This window comes from Cydia splendana, chromosome 24 (genome assembly GCF_910591565.1).
Source record: "Cydia splendana chromosome 24, ilCydSple1.2, whole genome shotgun sequence".
In the NCBI taxonomy this organism is placed as follows: Eukaryota; Metazoa; Arthropoda; class Insecta; order Lepidoptera; family Tortricidae; genus Cydia; species Cydia splendana.
The window spans coordinates 5,536,906-5,554,938 of NC_085983.1; the positions used below are offsets into that span (position 1 = coordinate 5,536,906).

General features: G+C 38.9%; 1 protein-coding gene across 1 annotated transcript in view; it reads right to left on the minus strand.

Annotated features, from left to right (window-relative positions):
• The window catches only part of LOC134802328 (zinc finger protein 616-like), a 30,239-nt gene extending 12,237 nt beyond the window's left edge, over positions 1-18,002 (minus strand). Inside the window, exons 1-12 of the mRNA XM_063774934.1 lie at positions 17,651-18,002; positions 16,227-16,437; positions 14,637-14,729; positions 12,967-13,095; positions 11,871-12,248; positions 10,888-11,054; positions 9,709-9,793; positions 7,766-7,896; positions 6,127-6,201; positions 5,094-5,232; positions 4,099-4,205; positions 3,391-3,544 (exon numbers count right to left, since the gene is read on the minus strand). Of these exons, the coding sequence (XP_063631004.1) occupies positions 3,391-3,544; positions 4,099-4,205; positions 5,094-5,232; positions 6,127-6,201; positions 7,766-7,896; positions 9,709-9,793; positions 10,888-11,054; positions 11,871-12,248; positions 12,967-13,095; positions 14,637-14,729; positions 16,227-16,437; positions 17,651-17,724 (1,743 nt within the window). The 5' untranslated portion in view covers positions 17,725-18,002. The remainder of the gene's footprint in view (positions 1-3,390; positions 3,545-4,098; positions 4,206-5,093; positions 5,233-6,126; positions 6,202-7,765; positions 7,897-9,708; positions 9,794-10,887; positions 11,055-11,870; positions 12,249-12,966; positions 13,096-14,636; positions 14,730-16,226; positions 16,438-17,650) is intronic.
• Between the last annotated feature and the right edge of the window lie 31 nt (positions 18,003-18,033).

The following is an 18,033-nucleotide window of genomic DNA, read 5'->3' on the forward strand; positions in this document are numbered from 1 at the left end:
TTTTCATTTAGAAGTTGATATTTGCTTTAAGAGCTGAGAGTTGCCTACAAAATATTTACTTTAAGAGTGAATATTTTATTTGTCTACATAATGTTTTCCTTTAGAGGTTGAGATTTGGTTTAAGAGCTGACAGTTGCCTACAAGATGGTTGCTTTAAGAGCTGACAGTTGTCTACAATGTAGATTCTACATGATGTTTGCTTTAAGAGCTAATGTGTGTCTACATGATGTTTTTCTTTAAAAGTCTATATTTGATTCAAGAGCTGACAGTTGCCTACAAGATGTTTGCTTTATGAGCTGACAGATGTCTACAAGATGTTTGCCTTAAGAATTTATATTTGTCTACCTGATGCTTTCCTTCATGAGTTGATACTTGCTTAGAGAGACTGAGTATTGTCTACATCATGTTTCATTTAAGAACGGATATGTGTCTATATGACATTTGCTTTAAAGGGTCACTCTTGACTACATGATAATTCTTTAATACTCCTAAATTAAAATAATAAGAGGTAGTACACGGTTAGATATAATATGAGCCGACGACTGCTCATTGTTTGAGAGTTGATGATCGAATTTATTTACTTTAAGAAATAGAAACCTCTGATGTGGCCTAAAGGGGTCTCAACGTCAGAATATGACTTGGCACTGTAACAGATGCAAATTGGCTTGTGTTTTGATATGTGTAGCACAGTCATCGCGGTCAACGGAGTCGCTGAGTACCAGTAGGCTACGTCACGATTCCCTTTAACCGACTTGGGAGGTGCGCGAAGACGGAAGTGCTGTGGCGCCGCTTGCTGACCTTCGTGGGCGAAGGTTTTTTCATCAGGAGGCCGAACTGATAACCGATTATGTGGTTTGCTCGAACGCAGCCCTACGGTAGGTGTCAATGGTGACACTAGGACTGGCGCGACCCGGACTGTCAGAAGAGCATCGCCCGCCATTACTGCGTCGGAGTGTGATTTACTTGAAGCTACGCCTGTTTTCCGAGTTTTATGTATTAAATCCTTTATTTAATGATGTATGGTGTTTTCCCTCTTAACAATATATATCAACTACTTCAGGATGGGGAATGTATATAGAGATGAAATTAATGCCCATAACCTTGGCAGCTACGGCATTAATCCCATCCGAATGAGGGGGAATAGAAATTTGGGCGAAAGGGTAACCGCGTTTGATGAACAACGCACATCCGGCGCGTCCATCATTGCGGTCTTCCCGGAGACATGAGAAGCCCGGCACTCTGAAAAAGGAGCCGGGGCGTAACCATGTCTCCGAAATGGCCGCAACAGTCACAGCATGATTGTTGATGAGCTGAATAAGGTCAGGTTTCTTTGGTATAATGCTTCGACTATTCCACTGAAGAAATGTGACCGGGGGGGCCATTATGGAATGTAAGTCTTTCCGCGAGTGTGATCATTAAGGGTGCAACGTCGTCTGGTAGGCAATCGCTCCACTTAGCGATTATGTTTGTCAAGAATTTTAGACAGAGCTCCATTAGGTCTTCATTAGGAGTGATTCTATTGTAAGCAGAAGAATCTTTCAGAGCTTGGCCATTGGGCAGTTGAGGTGGGGGAGTTCGGACAATATTGTTGTGAGCTACTCTATCATAACCGGGGGAGAGGGAGACCCTCGTCCGGGGCGCTCGATATCCGGTCTTACGATATGAAGTGGTGGGCGGAGGGTTTGGCATGAAAGTATCAGGGTGGCATGGGGACTGGGAAGATCGTGAAGAGTCTGTAACCGGCTCAAACATGACTCTTGCTACATCTGAATATGGCCTGCGAACTGCTGAGAACTGTGCTGCTGCTTCTGCGTATGAGATATTCTGTTCAGACATGGCAAGTTTAATGGCCTTTTGTCGACCATATTCATTGCATACTTTTTCTGTAGCAAAGTGTCTGCCGGAACAAAATATACATGTCACATGTTCTGGAGCTACATTGCATCCATCACCGGGGTGTTTTTGTGCACACTTATAGCATCTGGCATCAGACCGGCACTGTGTTTGAATATGTCCGAACCTAAGGCACTTCCTACATTGAATAATTGGCAGTTGATACACTTCTACAACTAGTGAGGTGTAGTATGCGAAGATTTTTGATGGTAAAGATTGCCCTTCAAAAGTAACCACCACTGACTGGGTTGGTACCCAGGATGAGGAGCCATCATCTTTTGTCACCCTTCGTTGCAGTCGTCGAGCCTTAAGGATTTTTCCTTTACCTTCTTTGAGGTTTGTGCCGTTGACTAACTCCTCCATCGACCAATCCGAAGGAACTCCTCGCACAACTCCCATACGCGACACATGGTATGAAGGAATATCAGCTATAAACTTATGTTTGTCTAGTAGCGGGTGTTTTAGGAAACTATTTGCATCAGCTGCTGTGGAGAAAGTTACTGCTACTCTGTTGCGACCTACTGATTTAATACCACCTTCTTTCTGGATATTATGAACATTTGCTTGAGTAAGCAAAAGGCCTACATTGATGGGTTTTAGAGAGGCATTGGAAGATGGTGCAGACTCTCTAGAGACATGGACTATAAATGGTCCATCATCTTCGGCATTGTACTCTCGGTGTTTGCTGTCTAGACTGGGGTGTTTGTATAAATGTGGGTTGAACTCATCTGAATTGTTTTTGTTTAAATCAACTGTATTAATTTGACTTGTCTCGGCTGGATCATTTTTGTTTAACTCAACCACAATACTGTTGTTCGACTCCACTGTATTAATTGTATTACCCGATTGATTGGCGGCCTCTGACGGGTCGATTACAATTTTTTTAGGAGAAGGCTCCAGCTTGGTCGGTGACAAATCCAAGTTACGTTTACGTGAGACTGTCTCCCAGTTCATGTCATTATCAGCCTCGTCTGGAGGCTTCTCCTTCTCGTTACCATCCATCTAAACGCCTATAGGATTAACCTACAGTATTATATTTAATTATACCACCACCTGATTAGTAAACAAGGAAAGTTGTTTTATTTAAGGAAATATAACCTAAAAACGAACCACTCACTCAACGCGCTACTCCTCCAACGATATTTGTAGTCACAGTAAATTTACTGCCATCTTTCGACACAAATGATTAAAACTTTTAGAACGCCATTTGACTTTCCTTATTATTTTACTGATATGTGTTAAATTTGTTAAAAATCAAAAAGTGTCGCTATCTACAAGAGTATAGGCCAAAGATATGGCATCATCTTTTCGAGCGATGTCGCCATACATTTGGCTTATACGTGGCTAAGGCAGTAAATTTACAGCCTCTATACTAAATTCTCATTGATATAGATGATAGCAAAAATTAAAACACGGACTATGCAATCCAGCCTTACACAGCTAGGGTTATAGAATTCTCGAAAACCCTTAAAACGCCTACTATAGACAAATGGCTACCTGTTCACAGGGGATAGGTCCTTCAGCCTTGCGCAGCTGGCTGGGATAGCGGCGGCGCTCGCTCGAGGTGCTCCGCGACCGCTTCCGCTCGCGCGACACGTTCGGCTCACGCGGTTTTCGTGGCCTCTTCGACTTGTTGGGATCCTTGTCGTCTCTGGAGTATATGATATTTAAGAAATCATATTAGGAGAAAGATATTTGTCTTGGTTATATCGTAATAAATATGTGTAAAAACCGGCAAAACAATGTATCCCCAAATATGACAGTTGAAGTAGATAGCGCTGGACCATTTAGTATATACATTATACACTTAAAATTTGTACCTATTTGTATTCAATTTGAGTTAATATAATGGTAAGGTGCATTAGGGTAACTTCGAAACGGAGTGATTCTCAAAAAGACTAACATCTACTAAATCACAAGCACTTCATACTCTGAAAAAAAAACTCACGCTACTAGAGTTAGACCAAGAAAAGTCTGCAGCTATTTTGATAGCCCACGCCACGCAGTGCAAGTGTTATTTTAAACGTCAAACTTCTATGAAGCTTTGCTGATGAAGCTGCAGACTTTTCTTGGTCTAACTCTACATCACTTAGCAAAAGGAAATCATGCTTACTTTTGCTGTAATTGGAAGAGCTTCTAGTTTGGTAGATTATTTCAAAATTACCCCTATGTCGAAGATACCGAAATGCAATGGATGTTACATACTTGTCGCTGCCCGCGTGTCTGGCCGAGACGTGAATGTGCCTTCTCAGAGCCTCGTTGGACACAAAACGTACGTTGCAAAGCTCGCAGAAAGGCCCGTCGTCTGGTATCTAAAAATAGTACATTGTGTATTAAGGGCGGTAAGCTAGAACTTACGAACGAGTGTGAATAGAAGCCCGAAGCCGAAGGCGTGGGCTTAATTAATACGAGTTCGTAATTCCTGTACCGCCCGTGGCACGCACAACATTTTTCATTACACTTGTGAGGGAAAAAAGGAAAAACAAACTACTGCCTAATTTCGGACGTAATTTCAGCCCTAGGTCGAAATTTAGGATTTACCGCATCGCCTAGCTCTCTTTTCGCTAAAAGGCGATCTTTACCAGGCAACCTTGTACACACACATACAGATTTTGTATTTTTTTTTCATTCAATGATTTATAGATCATCTTGGATGAGTGTTGATTGAATAAGGTAGATATTTATGATCTATTTGTTGCAAAATCATCTTATAAAGCTACAACTCACAACCAACCAACCCAACAACAACAACCAACAGCTGGAGCAACTCCAGTAGGGGTATCACATGCACGTTGCCGGCATTTTAAAAACCTGTACACTCCTCGAAGTATCCAATACTGTAGTCTATACAAAATATCTGCAGGGAATTCATTCTACGGCCCGAGCGTTCGTGAAAGAATAGGGTATTTTCCTACTAGTCAAATCAGTTACTTTTTTAGAACTGTCAAAACGTTGTGCCAATATGGAATTTATATGAAAATGAAATATTACATGGTGACGTCACGGTCAACTCTCCTACTTTTTATATTTCTATCCGACTTATTAAATAGAACTTGTGTTTAAAAATATGTAACTCCTATATTAACTGTGTTTTTTTTCTAATAATTATCTGGTGCTTTATTTCATGCATGGTGTAAAATTATTTATTTTAAATACAGTATAATACCTTTTAAATAACAAAATATAAGTCTGAAACTCACCTGGGGGTCGTCGAGCCTGTGTTTCAGCTTCTTGTGTAGCTCTATCCCTTTCTCGCTGACGAAGGAATACCCGCACAGCTGGCAGACGAAGTCGGACGGGTGCTTGATGCGAATGTGCCCCATGTACGTCGTGAATTTGCTGGAAATATATTAGCGTCGCAATCGTTGCCAAAATATCACTTTTGTATAAATCACTACACCTTATAAAACAAAGTCCCCCGCCGCGTCTATCTGTTTGTGTGTATGTATGTTCGCGATAAACTCAAAAACTACTGAACGGATTTTCATGCGGTTTTCACCTTTTGGTTTTTTTAGAATTAGAAAAAAAAGGTAAATCATCTTGACGTGTCTTTTTATTGAAAAACACTTTTGAAAAATGAGTCACGGCAAATATGTAACAATTAGGAATCTTAAACCTCCTGAGTCCCAGAGGCCTTTATAAAAGATTCTTTTGCTTTCATAAGTAATAGTGATTTTTAAAAAGCATTTTTCAGTTAAAAGACCGGTCATGATCGCGTAGTCTATTTTTAATGCTATTTTTAACGAACTATATCAATAGAGTGATTCTTGAGGAAGGTTTAGGTGTATCATTTGTTAAGGTTTTGTGTAACACGCGCGAAGCCGGGGCGGGTCACTAGTTAAAATAAAAAGAGGTATAGGTACTCGTATTAGTGAAATATAAGAAAGAAACGAGCCTCCGAATTTGACAATCTAACTAGGCGACGCCTTAAGGCGTCATGTGATGTGTTTTGTGCTAAACGAGTTGTCAAACGTAAGCTCGTGACCAAAAAATTTTGAACCAGAGTTATTACTGTATAAGGGCTGATTTAGACGGCGCGCGAACTCACATGCCATTTTAGTTACATTGCGGACTACTGGTTACGTCCAATTCCACCGACCGATCAAAACCCGCAATGTAATGAAACTCGCATGCGAGTTCTCGTATCGTCTAAATGAGCCTTAATGTATGGTATGTTAAATACGCTAGAAAGCATTTCATCATTTTGTGCGATAATTATAGTTAAATACTTACACAAACTCGTCTTGACAATGTGGACATTGGTATTTGGTGCCTTTATGCCATCTTTCATGTAGTCTAGCCGTTTGTCTGCAATCAGAAATGTAATTCAGTATACATTACAAGAAGCGCTGGTGCAAACCCTGGCTAGTACCAATGATTTTTTCGGAACTTTGCACGATATGTCATTTGATATTAGGGTCAAAATTCTTTTAGTTTTTTTGTTTCTAACCACTCTGTCACGCTTGTATTTCCGTCTTCTATCAAATAAATAAAAAAAATCGAGTGCTATCGCATGTCTTTCCAGCTGTTGATTAGTGTAAATGTTAAATTTAATCTCATACGAAAAGCTCCACTCCGTCACATTTTTTGGGGACAAAAAACAACACAACAAATATAATTTTGGTCCATTTACCAGTCGCTTTTTGGTGAAAGAAAACATCGTGAGGAAACCGGGATAATCCCAAAAAGGCCTAATTTCCCCTTTGGGTTAAAAGTCGCAGTCGCTTTAGTAAAAACTAGTGCTTACTCCAATTCTTAAGATTAGTTGCCAAGCGGACCCCAGGCTCCCATGAGCCGTGGCAATAAGCCAGGACAACGCAGGGAGAAGAAGATAAATACATGTAAGCCAGGTACTGTAAAGTTGAGTACTTAACACTGTGGCCGGGTCGCCATGTGAGATAAGTAGGTAATGATTGCTATATCTTTAGTAACAAATGATCCGCCCTCAAACATTTGTAATAGAAAACAATGATTTTTCTGTTTCACAGAAAGTATAGAGTAAAAGGAGCAAAATCTCTTATGGTGGAACAGTTATAAAAGTGTCCAGCAGCCAGCTGTAAATAATAGTTCCAAATCTCTCCAGAGTAGCGCTAGAGTAGCTAAGGACGTAGGCGTTATGGACGGAGTGAAGTGCGCTGTCAATGATTTGATTTTGTTTTTATCAAATATTCTAGGTATTGTAGCGCCAGAGCGCCACCTATTTAAGACGAAACAGGAGCTGAGTTTTAAATATTTTAGGTAAATATGTGTCTCGCTAACGGAAGCGGCACCTAAAAGTAGTGCGCTAAGGACAAGGCGAAAAATCCTGCGTAAAAATCTCAAAAATCGAGGTTTCGTACTCCTCTGTTTCCTCCTCCAAAACTTAACCAATCGTAACCAAATTTGGAAATCTAAATGATTATGAAATTATCTGTGTCGGACCGTTTTGCTTTTTTGGCTAATTGATATCAGTTTTGAATGCCACGCCTCTCATTGCGGCATAGTCAATTAGGCCATTTTGGCCATTTTTGAAGGGCTCTAGCGCCTTAAAAAACAAAAATATCAAAAAAAGCAAAACGGTCCGACACAGATATTGACAATATTAATCTGTGTTGAAAAAATCATTGCTCTAGCTTCAAAAACCACGGAGGAAAACGAGGTGTACGTTTGTATGGAGAAATGACCACTCCCGTTGGCTCTTAAGGAGGATATTTTTTGACGGACACTTTTTGATACATCGAGATTGTCTTCCTTACAATTACCTTCCATAACAGAAAGTTAAAATTTTGTTGACATATTTTTGTGGGTTGGATCCCTTACTTTAGGGTGGTCAACGACGTCAACGCGCATGTAACACCCCTAGACTTGCAGGATAGGATGAAGACGAACTAACCTGTGAGTGGTGACGTAAGGACACTGGTTGCAGCTAAATCGTTGCGTGTGATGCGCCGTTATATGCTTGCGTAGGGCGTGCGGATGCTTGAAATGCGTTTTGCATATGTTGCACTCGTATTCGCCGCATTGCTGTAAAAAAAATGTGGCAAGTCAGGTCGTAGTGCCATCTCTTTCACTCTTGGTTGGTCTTAACAAGGGTAAAGGAGATAGCTTTATGATCTCGCCAGTTGGTATTGCGGCAAGTATAAGAAATTCCGACAAAATAAGGTTGTTTGTCTCACAGCGGTCATTAAATCTTTACGGAAATACCATAGACTTATATATTATTTCTTAAAGACGGGTCTGACGGCGAATGGTGGTTCGTTGTGGAGATCTTTGGGGGAGGCTTTTGTCCAGCACTGGACAACTTAAGCAGAAATCGAGAAAAAAAAATTACCCTCCCGTAGAAAATGGACCAGCCAAAATGTATGAAACAGCCAAATTTTTTTTCCGGATTCGGGGTTGGTCCCATAGTAAAAGTTGCTCAGTATAATCCCAAAGCCTCCATGGCAACGGGAAGACAGTTATTTTTTTGCCACCCTGTATACAGGGTGGAAAGGCACGACGATCCTTTCCGGAAATGGGAGATAGTTTAGCCTAAGCTCTATATTTTCTCCATAGAAACTATGTTAATATGGGCAACCGTTTCTAAATTATGACCTTTTAAACATCCACGCAAAAAACTACTTTGTTCTAACCCTAACAGGTGACAGGGTCAATGAACTTACTTGTAAACAATCAGTATTCGACAGGAAATTATGCTAATTTGTTGCCATCTAACCATTTTTAGGTCTGCTTACAGCACGGTAAGAATCATTGCAGGATTTTCGCTTTCTTAGTGGTTCCACTTGTTCAATACTTGAATGAAATAGTTATGTTATTCCTTAATATTAATAATACTAACCACAACATTGTTTACAACGACAGTTCAAATGGTGACATTGACAACCACTCAAAAGTACGCAATCGTCTTATAAATATCTCTGGTTTCCTTGACTGATAAAAAGGTTTTAGTTTCTTAACACGTTTCACAAAATTATTTTCGAATAATTGGAAACTATCTAAAATAATTAAAAATAACAAGTAGGTTGTGTTAGTTGCACCAAATGAACTTGCAAAAATTAAATACTAAGAATAAATCAAGAATAAATACTTCTTCAATACCAAACTAACAAACCTTCTTGCGTGGTAGGAAATAGACAAGACGTCTGATGTTTGAAATTAAATTTTCATTGAACTATACTTATTGAATGTCATATTCTTCAAATAAAAATGTTAGATGCTCGTGGCTATTTAAATTTGTGGGGCTGTGTAAAAGATATGGTGTACCAAACCAAACGGAATGTGAAACTGCGGACGAAATGAGACAAAGGCTAATTGGTGCTTTCTGCGGAGGATAAATGACGAAGAGCATACACTATATCGCATGTGCATCGACATACTCGGGTACGGGCTGCGGCGGCGTTGAAATACACGGAGGTACATTTGAACACCGTATGTGAAAAGAAGATAGTATTAAATATTGGAAAAAAGTAATTATCTAAGAAAGTAATAAAATTGTTTGTAATATTTTTGCATGCATTTGATTTATTTGACATTTATGCGTCATTCATACATCATTGCGATACTGTCAACGATCGGAAAAAAGTGTAAAGTCCCGAGCTTTCCCGACGGAGATCCTTAATCTAGCCGTCATGTGCACATGCTATAGGGTTATCACCACAGTTAAAAAGTAGTATTTTTGCAATTTTTATTTTTTACTCAATTAACGATTCTTACCATTACCAATAGTCTCTGTATCACTTAAACGACCTAATACTTCCGGGAAGGATCGTCGTGCCTTTCCACCCTGTATACATACAAGAATTGCTTGTTTAAAGGTATAAGATATAGATTACTTACATCAGTATGTCTAATAATGTGACTATTATAAGCATCTTCGTCCAGGAACCCTTTGAAACACGCCTCACATTTGAACACAGAGTTTCTGAAAAAAAGTACATTGGGGTTATTTTGATAACTCAGAAGTTTCAATAAAATCTAAATTAAGCGATGTAATAGGGAATATTACGCAAAATTCTGCGTAGGGGGCGCCACTACCACTATCCATCACAATCTGGGGGTCTACCGCGAAACAAGAAAATCGAAATTTCGTTATCTAACCTCTCTATCACTCTTGCATATTCGAGCGTTTATCGCAGAATGTAAACGTTGTACGATACACGTGCGAATAGGTAATTCGCAAAATTTCCTCTTTTCCGCACTTGTATCGTAAATAACTATTGCGCTATATCTGTATAACACTACATGATGATGAGTTTTTCGGAACTTATGTACGAAATATCATTTGATATTTACCAGTCGCTTTTCGGTGAAGGAAAACATCGTGAGGAAACCGGACTAATCCCAATATGGCCTAGTTTACCCTCTGGGTTGAAAGGTCAGATGGCAATCGCTTTCGTAAAAACTAGTGCCTACGCCAATTCTCGGGATTAGTTGCCAAGCGGACCCCAGGCTCCCATGAGCCGTAGCAAAATGCCGGGATAACGCCAGGAAGATGATGATCTGGGCCCTATTTCACCAACGTGACAGGTGCGACATTTGTCGACATCACTGTTACTGACGTCACAGGCCTCCTTAGGCTACGGTAACCGCTTACCATCAGACGGGCGGTGTGGTTGTTTGCCACCAACATGTTAATTAAAAAAAAACTCCACTATATCGCCAGTAAATAAGTACTTATTTTGCGAAGCTAATGACAATTGTCACAAGAAACACGACAATTGTCACGAAATTCCGACACAACTCATTTGCTGTCAAGAATTACCGAAAGTTCTTTGAAATCTTGTGACAATTGTCATCATTATCATCATAAACATCACAAGAGAAAGACCTGATTTTTGCCGATATAATAAAGTTTTTTTAAATAATACAATGATGGTGACAAACAGGAATACGGCCCGCCCGATGGTAAGCGATAATCGTAGCCCATGGATGCCTGTGACGTCAGCAACAATGAGACTTGTCGAATTGTCGCACCTGTCACATTGGTGAAATAGGGGCCTGTATAACACTACATACTTGTAGTTGGCAGTGTCCTGTCTCTTCCTTATCTCTTCCAGCTGCTCGTCTTGAGTGAGATCCGTGATCGTGAACAGGGTTTCATTTAATTCGTCGTTCAAAAACGGCTTCCGCCGCCGGTCGATTTTAGGCTGCGTCGGGTCTTTCTTCACCTGCCTCTTTCGCACCTGGAGAATAAGACAGAGATGACACACTATACACAAGATGGGCGCGACGCGTAAGCAAGGCTCGGAACCGATTTTTTTCTTCATATAATTTAGTGTTGCCACAGTAAACTCAAGAAACCGGACAAGTGCGAGTCGGACTCGCTCACCGAGGGTTCCGTACCTTTTAGTATTTGTTGTTGTAGCAGCAACAGAAAATATATCATCTGTGAAAATTTCAACTGTCTAGGTTCATGAAATACTGCCTGGTGACAGCCAGACAGACGGACAGTGGAGTCTTAGCAAAGAGAATTTGAAATACATAGAGGAATATTGTCAAAGTAAATTATGTAGTCAGTAGGTACATTTACAATGTCAAAAAGTATCGCTCGAAAAGATGGCAACATACCTTTGGCCTACTCTCGACTAGATGGCGATACTTTTTGACATTTAACAAAAACACATATCAGTGAATAAATAAGGATCAAATGCAATTCTAAAAGTGTTAATCATTTGTGTCGAAAGATGTAAATGTACTGACTATATCATTTACTATGACAATATTCCTCTATTAACTCACATTTATAGACGGGTCTAAAGCGAATTTTATTCAATTACCTTTATTTACCGACGTTGACGTTGATTTTGCTTCAAAATTCGCGTTAGACCCGTCTATAAATGTGTTAATGTGTTCAAAACGCGAAAGTTTTTAAATATTATAATATTCCTCTATTTCTAATTATCTTTGGTCTTAGTAATAAGGTCCCGTTTTTACCCTTTGGGTACGGAACCCTAAAAAATATTAGAAAATACCAAAGTCAAAGCTGAACAAATACAAACCTTTTTAATAACTTCCTTCTTCTCAATTTTATTCTTCTTAATCTTCTCCTTCTTTCTCCTTCTAGCTTCTAACGGCAAACTGTCATCGGTCGAATATTCTCTATCAGACGCCACAAAATCCACATCATTATCATTATCGTAATCATTAATGTCATTATTTTCCTCTTTCATTTCGTTGTCATCATTATAATCATTATTTTCATTCTTTATTACTATTTCATCTGTGATATTAACTTCGTATAGGGGGATTTCTTTATCTTCAATTGTGCCGTGGTCTAGGACTTGGTTGTAGAAGTTAGGTTCGTAATATTTGGGACTTAGGTTCGAGGTTAGTCTATTATTGTCTCTGTTTATTGTGGCTAGGTTTTGTAGTGTTAGCTGGAAGGAAAAAAATTATGAATTATCCCATCAAAAACATAAATGTGAAATGACAGCCAAGTTCAACATTAACCCCCTTATTCATAAACGCGCTACAAACCTCAATTAGCTACTATGGTATATAATAGTTTGTCTTTATCTGTCATTGTGACTTATGTTACAAAAACTTAAGTCAAAATGACACATAGGGATAAAACATAATTTAACTAAATCAATCAATTAATAGGGGGGTAAGAATATGCGTCGTTGTTGACTTTGCCGGCAAAAGAATTGAATGTATATGAGTGCCAACTTCTAGTTCACTTAGTTCAGGAATTGGCTTGGCTTTCCATCATGATAGAATGTGCTCGTAGACTTTTGTTTCTAAGTCTACTACTGTTTACACAGTGGTCCTCGCTTCGCTCGTCGCTTTTTAATAATGTACTGTTACGTTTAAACTTACGCTATCCTGTCTGCTGACTATCTCCATCATGATGGAATGTGCTTGTAGACTTTTGTTTCTAAGTCTACTGCTGTTTACACAGTTGTCCTCGCTTCGCTCGTCGTCTGATTAATAATGTACTATTACGTTTAAACTTTCGTTATCGTGTCTGCTGACGATCTCTATCATAATGGAATGTGCTCTTAGACTTTTGTTTCTAAGTCTACTGCTGTCTGCACAGTGGTCCTCGCTTCGCTCGTCATCTTATTAATAATGTCCTGTTACGTTTATACTTACGCTATCCTGTCTGCTGACAATCTCCATCATGATAGAATGTGCTCGTAGACTTTTGTTTCTAAGTCTACTGCTATTTAAAAGGCGGTGTGCACATTCTACACATAGCTGACCGGGCAGCTTGTCTTCACACTGGAAAATGGATTTTATGTTAATGTAATAGAGTTGAATATGGGTCCACTACTCGTTGGTTGGGTTGGAAAACTTGTCGAATATGCCAAATACCGAATAATAAGATATTTAGCCCATCTCTAGTGACCCTAGTTCAGTGAGTGAGCAAGGTGGCAATTTTTAAAAAGGGAAAAAGATTTTATATTATTCCTCATCTATATACACTTCTTTAGCAACAGAGTGGTTAAAGACCTTAAACTCTCGCGTTTTGTACACATATTTAATTACACAAACGGGTCTACCGCGATATAATTTCATTGTTTTTACCTTAAATTCCGACGTTTCAGCTGAGTTGCACCAGCTGTGGTCACGGAAAGACTGACGTCCCAGCAAATGTCAACGGAAATTATATCGCGGTAGACCCGTTTGTGTAATTAACTAGAGTGGATAAAGCTTGGAACAAACTCCCTGAGGACGCAGTATCGGCCCAAAGTAGGCTTGTGTCGGTCATGAACTAAGAACTGTTAAGAATGAAATCCCATCAAGGACCGAAAGGAACTAAATCTTTTTACACGCTCTTAATCGGTCTTTAGGTCCTTTAGTTCAGTGGGATTGGTGAGAGCTTGACATGAGTGAAACAGAAAATAGACTGAACGAAATGGTTCACACTGACGCTGGCACTAGTGCGAACGAGATAAAAGAGTGACAAACAGTCCTAAACCAGAAAATTATGAAGAAAAATCAAATATTTTTTTCTATATATTTTTTTTTATTTTATTGTGTAGAGCTTAATGATGTTTAACCGTCATAAAGTACCGTACAACTTGAATCGTAATTCAGTTGCAATTGATTCATACATTCCCAGCTCTCAATGACCGAACTGAACTAAAGGAACTAAAAGACCGAACTAGTTCGTTTGACCGATTGGCCGAGAGCGGAGCGCTCTCTGTAGTGACCGAGCAGGCACAAGCCTAGCCCAAAGCGTCAATGAGTTTAAGAATAAATTAGACAAGCACAATACAAATTCTACTCAACACTGGAAACTCGGTTGATGACTCTGGACAGGCATTATCAGTTATTTCAACTGCCTGCCTGCTTTACAAATAATAATAATATTGATTTAATCTTTCACGATTTTTACACATTATTAAATTGTACAACGGGTGTTAATCGCGTATTTAGGTTTTAAGATTTACCTCCGACATTTTGAGGACCGCGTTATCCCCGTCAAAACGTTCAAACTGACAAACAAGACCAAGTGCGGGTAGTTCGAAAAACTCGCGCGGCTAGAAGATGTTGATGTCAACTTTAGCCAGTCTTCTCTGAGAACGTAGTGATTTAATACCCTTTGTCTCTGAGACCATGGGGACAACGCCGTCCTCGAACGTCAGGGGTAAATCTTAAAACTTAAATACGCGATTAAGTCCCATTGTACAATTTAATAATAATAATATTTTTTTTTTTTTTAATTTATTTATCGCAAAAAAACTTACAGGGTATTTACATATTTATATTCCGCCAAACTGAGGACAGTTTGTTGGCGGATAAAGCATAATATTTACCTCGAGCCCAGTGAGGTGGTGATAGGCATCTTCCAACCGGTACTTCCTGATGGAGAGCAGCCTACCGTCCACCGCGAGGCATATTCGGCACACCTGACACAATTGAATGTTGTAGTTTGGTTGGACTGTAGCAAAGGGGGGACTGGGACTTAGAATTTTTTTGACAATGTGGTGTCACTTTTTTGTAGATCACGTCAAAATAAGCATCCTTTATTGGAAAACTTTTCTCTAAAATTTATATTCGTCTTTACTAAAATAAAGTTACATATTTTCTCTAAAATAAAAAAAAATGGCCGAGTTAGACGCCTCCAAAGATTGGTGTTTTTAAAGGGAGCTGGGACTTGGAAAATTTTCATCGAGAATGGTGTCATTATGATGATTGTAACGTGTAGAACACGTCAAAATAAGCAACTTTTACTTGGAAAACTTTTTTCTAAAATTGATAATGGCGGAGGTAGAGCGTTTAACATAACACTCTTTTAAGGCAGGTCCGTGTAGGTACGACGACGAGCGAAGCGAGGAGGAGTGTTAGGTAGAACTGCGATCTTACAGCGCGCGAGCCGAGCGAGCGAAGCGAGCGTGCCGCGGCAGCGGCCGGCGAAGCGCCAGAACCGACTTATTCATAATAATAAAATTGTACAAGTCCCAGCTCCCTTTAAAAACATCAATCTTTGATCGCGTCTAACTCGGCCATTTTTAATTTTAGAGTAAAGTTTATTAAGAAATAAGTGATTATTTCATCAAAATCTTGTAAATTATTCTGTTTTGAAAACCCTATGTTTTTTTCATTTTCTCAAAAAAAATCTAAGTCCCAGAAACGGCCCCCCTTTGGTCCAGTCTGACCTGTAGTTTTGACAGCTTTGCTGTCTGTATTTTATGCATTTTTTACTCAATTTAAAGTGACTTGTAAGAGTGCTATTGTAAACTGCCTCCAATATCATGAAGATCCTTGGAGCCGCCATTAACAGGCGTTCCCCTCTGTCGAAAATAGGCGGCCAATGGTCAACCACATGTCAACCATATGTATGGACTGACGTTTATCTGACATGACGTACCGATACATTCGATGTGCCCCTCCCCCGCAAAAAACGGCAGACTATTTTGTACCGAAAATTTTAGACATGGCGTCTCCGTTGGTTATATCCTCTAAGTGAAGATCCCTCAAAGGGCCTTTGTACTTCTTACTAATTTGATGTTATCTTTCATATGTCTTTTTGTACAATAAAGAGTTTACTACAAAAGGTTCTGAATTTGTCTGGATTTTAGTTTTTAATCTTCTATCTTTTTTCTTGACAACCCCTGACCAAATTGCGACATTTATTTTTTAAATATACTTGTCATCAAGTCAATCAGAATGATGTTAACATTTTGAAGAAATATTATAGGCACATCATAGTGATTTGGCTTTTTTTTAAGTAATTAGTGCATTTGCTCTCAGAAACCATCATTTTAACCCGTGTAGCGCCCCAGTATCACAATAGAATGGAGTTAGTATCACACGTGTAATACTAGGGCGCTTCACGAGTTAATAAGTGGCTCTTTAGTGAAGACATTTCGTTTTTTTTATAAATAAATTCATTAAAAATATACCTGCAATGTATTAGCTTCCCCATAGTCACAACTAGCATCCTGCACTATTGGCATGGCGCCTGCTCTCACTTTCCTGAGCCCACTCTTGGTTTCATACAAGTCTTCGCAAAGAAAATGCTCCGAGCAGACCGCACTGCGCTCCTTGGGCTCCCATGATTCTTTACCAAGAGCTCGGAGCCAGGAGGAACGGAGAGTTTGCTCAGTGGGGAAGCTGGAATTAAAATTATATTATGAGCAATGATATTGCAGTTTAGAGTGATGCAGTGAAATTCGTGAATAAGTAAATTACACACACACATAATTTTAAATTGTGTTGATTATCTATACAGTTCAGTTGTGTTATGCTTTATGTTGTGGTATGTAGAACAGTGTCCGTACCTAGAACAGATACCTAAAGGTAGGACCTTGAAATTAGAAACATATATTTTTCAATCCTGAAGAAAGGCACATCAAGAGCACCCTAAACCGGCGAGCGTGTAGAGTGTATGAGGAATGTTATGAAAGTGAAGGAACCAAAAGTATGTCAGGATCGTAGCAAGGGAAATCCATGGTCTCTGCCTACCCCTCCGCGAAATAGGCGAGATTATATGTATGTATATTTTTCAAATTGTATAGAGCCCCACTGTGACACATTTTTTTTAATAGGATTGAGAGGTTTTATGGATGAAGTTGCAGGCAGTAGCTAGTTAATTGTCTATACCAGCATTTCCCAAACTATTGGAGCCCAGTCAACTTTGGGAACCACTGGTCTATACACAACATGTTGCTGGGAGGAGAGCTTGACCTCTCTCAGTACAATACCTATAGGCAAACTATACTACAAATTTTTACCAAACAGATATGTCTGTAACTTAGAGCATTTAATAACTGGAGTTGCCTTTAAGAGCTTACCCCTCTGCCGAAAACCTTGTAAAATTGTGCAAACTTTTGTATGGACTGACGTTTATCTGACATTTGTATGTTACATGCAAATCATGTAGAAATAGCCATTGGACGTGACAGCCAAGGAGTCTCCGGTTACTAAATGCTCTAAGGTCTGTAAATATTTTTCCTTATATTTAAAAATTTGAACCATACTTTCAATTTAAATATTAAGGTTAGGTTAATATTCAAATTGAAAGTATGGTACAAATACATATGAAATGTCATTGTGGGTCTCACACAAATTGAACTAGTTCCAAACTAAAAAGTTTTGGACTAAGCAAGCAACATACAGTGAAATTAGTGACATGAAATATGTACTTAGTTTACAATTACAAGACTCCAATTCTCATTTATCCTAAACGAGTAGAAATGTGGGGGAATACTTGACTAAAGTTATAATTAATAGTAATTTAATTAGTAAAATGCTGTAAATAGAGTATGTTTAGTTTGGTAGAAGCTATAGTATCATTCTTTAAAACGATTTAAAATACGATACTTACACATGAAAAGTGATTCCCTGGGATTTCGAGATATGTCTCGAGTCATTTTTGCAGCCCGGCACGCAACACCGCATTTTAAATATTAGTAAATAATGAAAATTATTTACATCACTGCAACAAATCAGGATAAGCCATTTTCGTACGCAGGCCTTTAATTATTTACATAACAAGGGGCCTCTGTACATATTATAGGCGCTATTTTATTAAAATTAAACTATCACTATTCATTTTGTATTTCAAATTATATAAATTAAACAAAATCGGAAATACTTCCAATAGCTTTGAGTTTTGACAGAAGCTTTGCATTATTATGCTATCAAATTCCAGACACTTTCATCCTACTTCTAGCTTTTTCTTTCTCACTATGTTAGAAAGAGACTGAT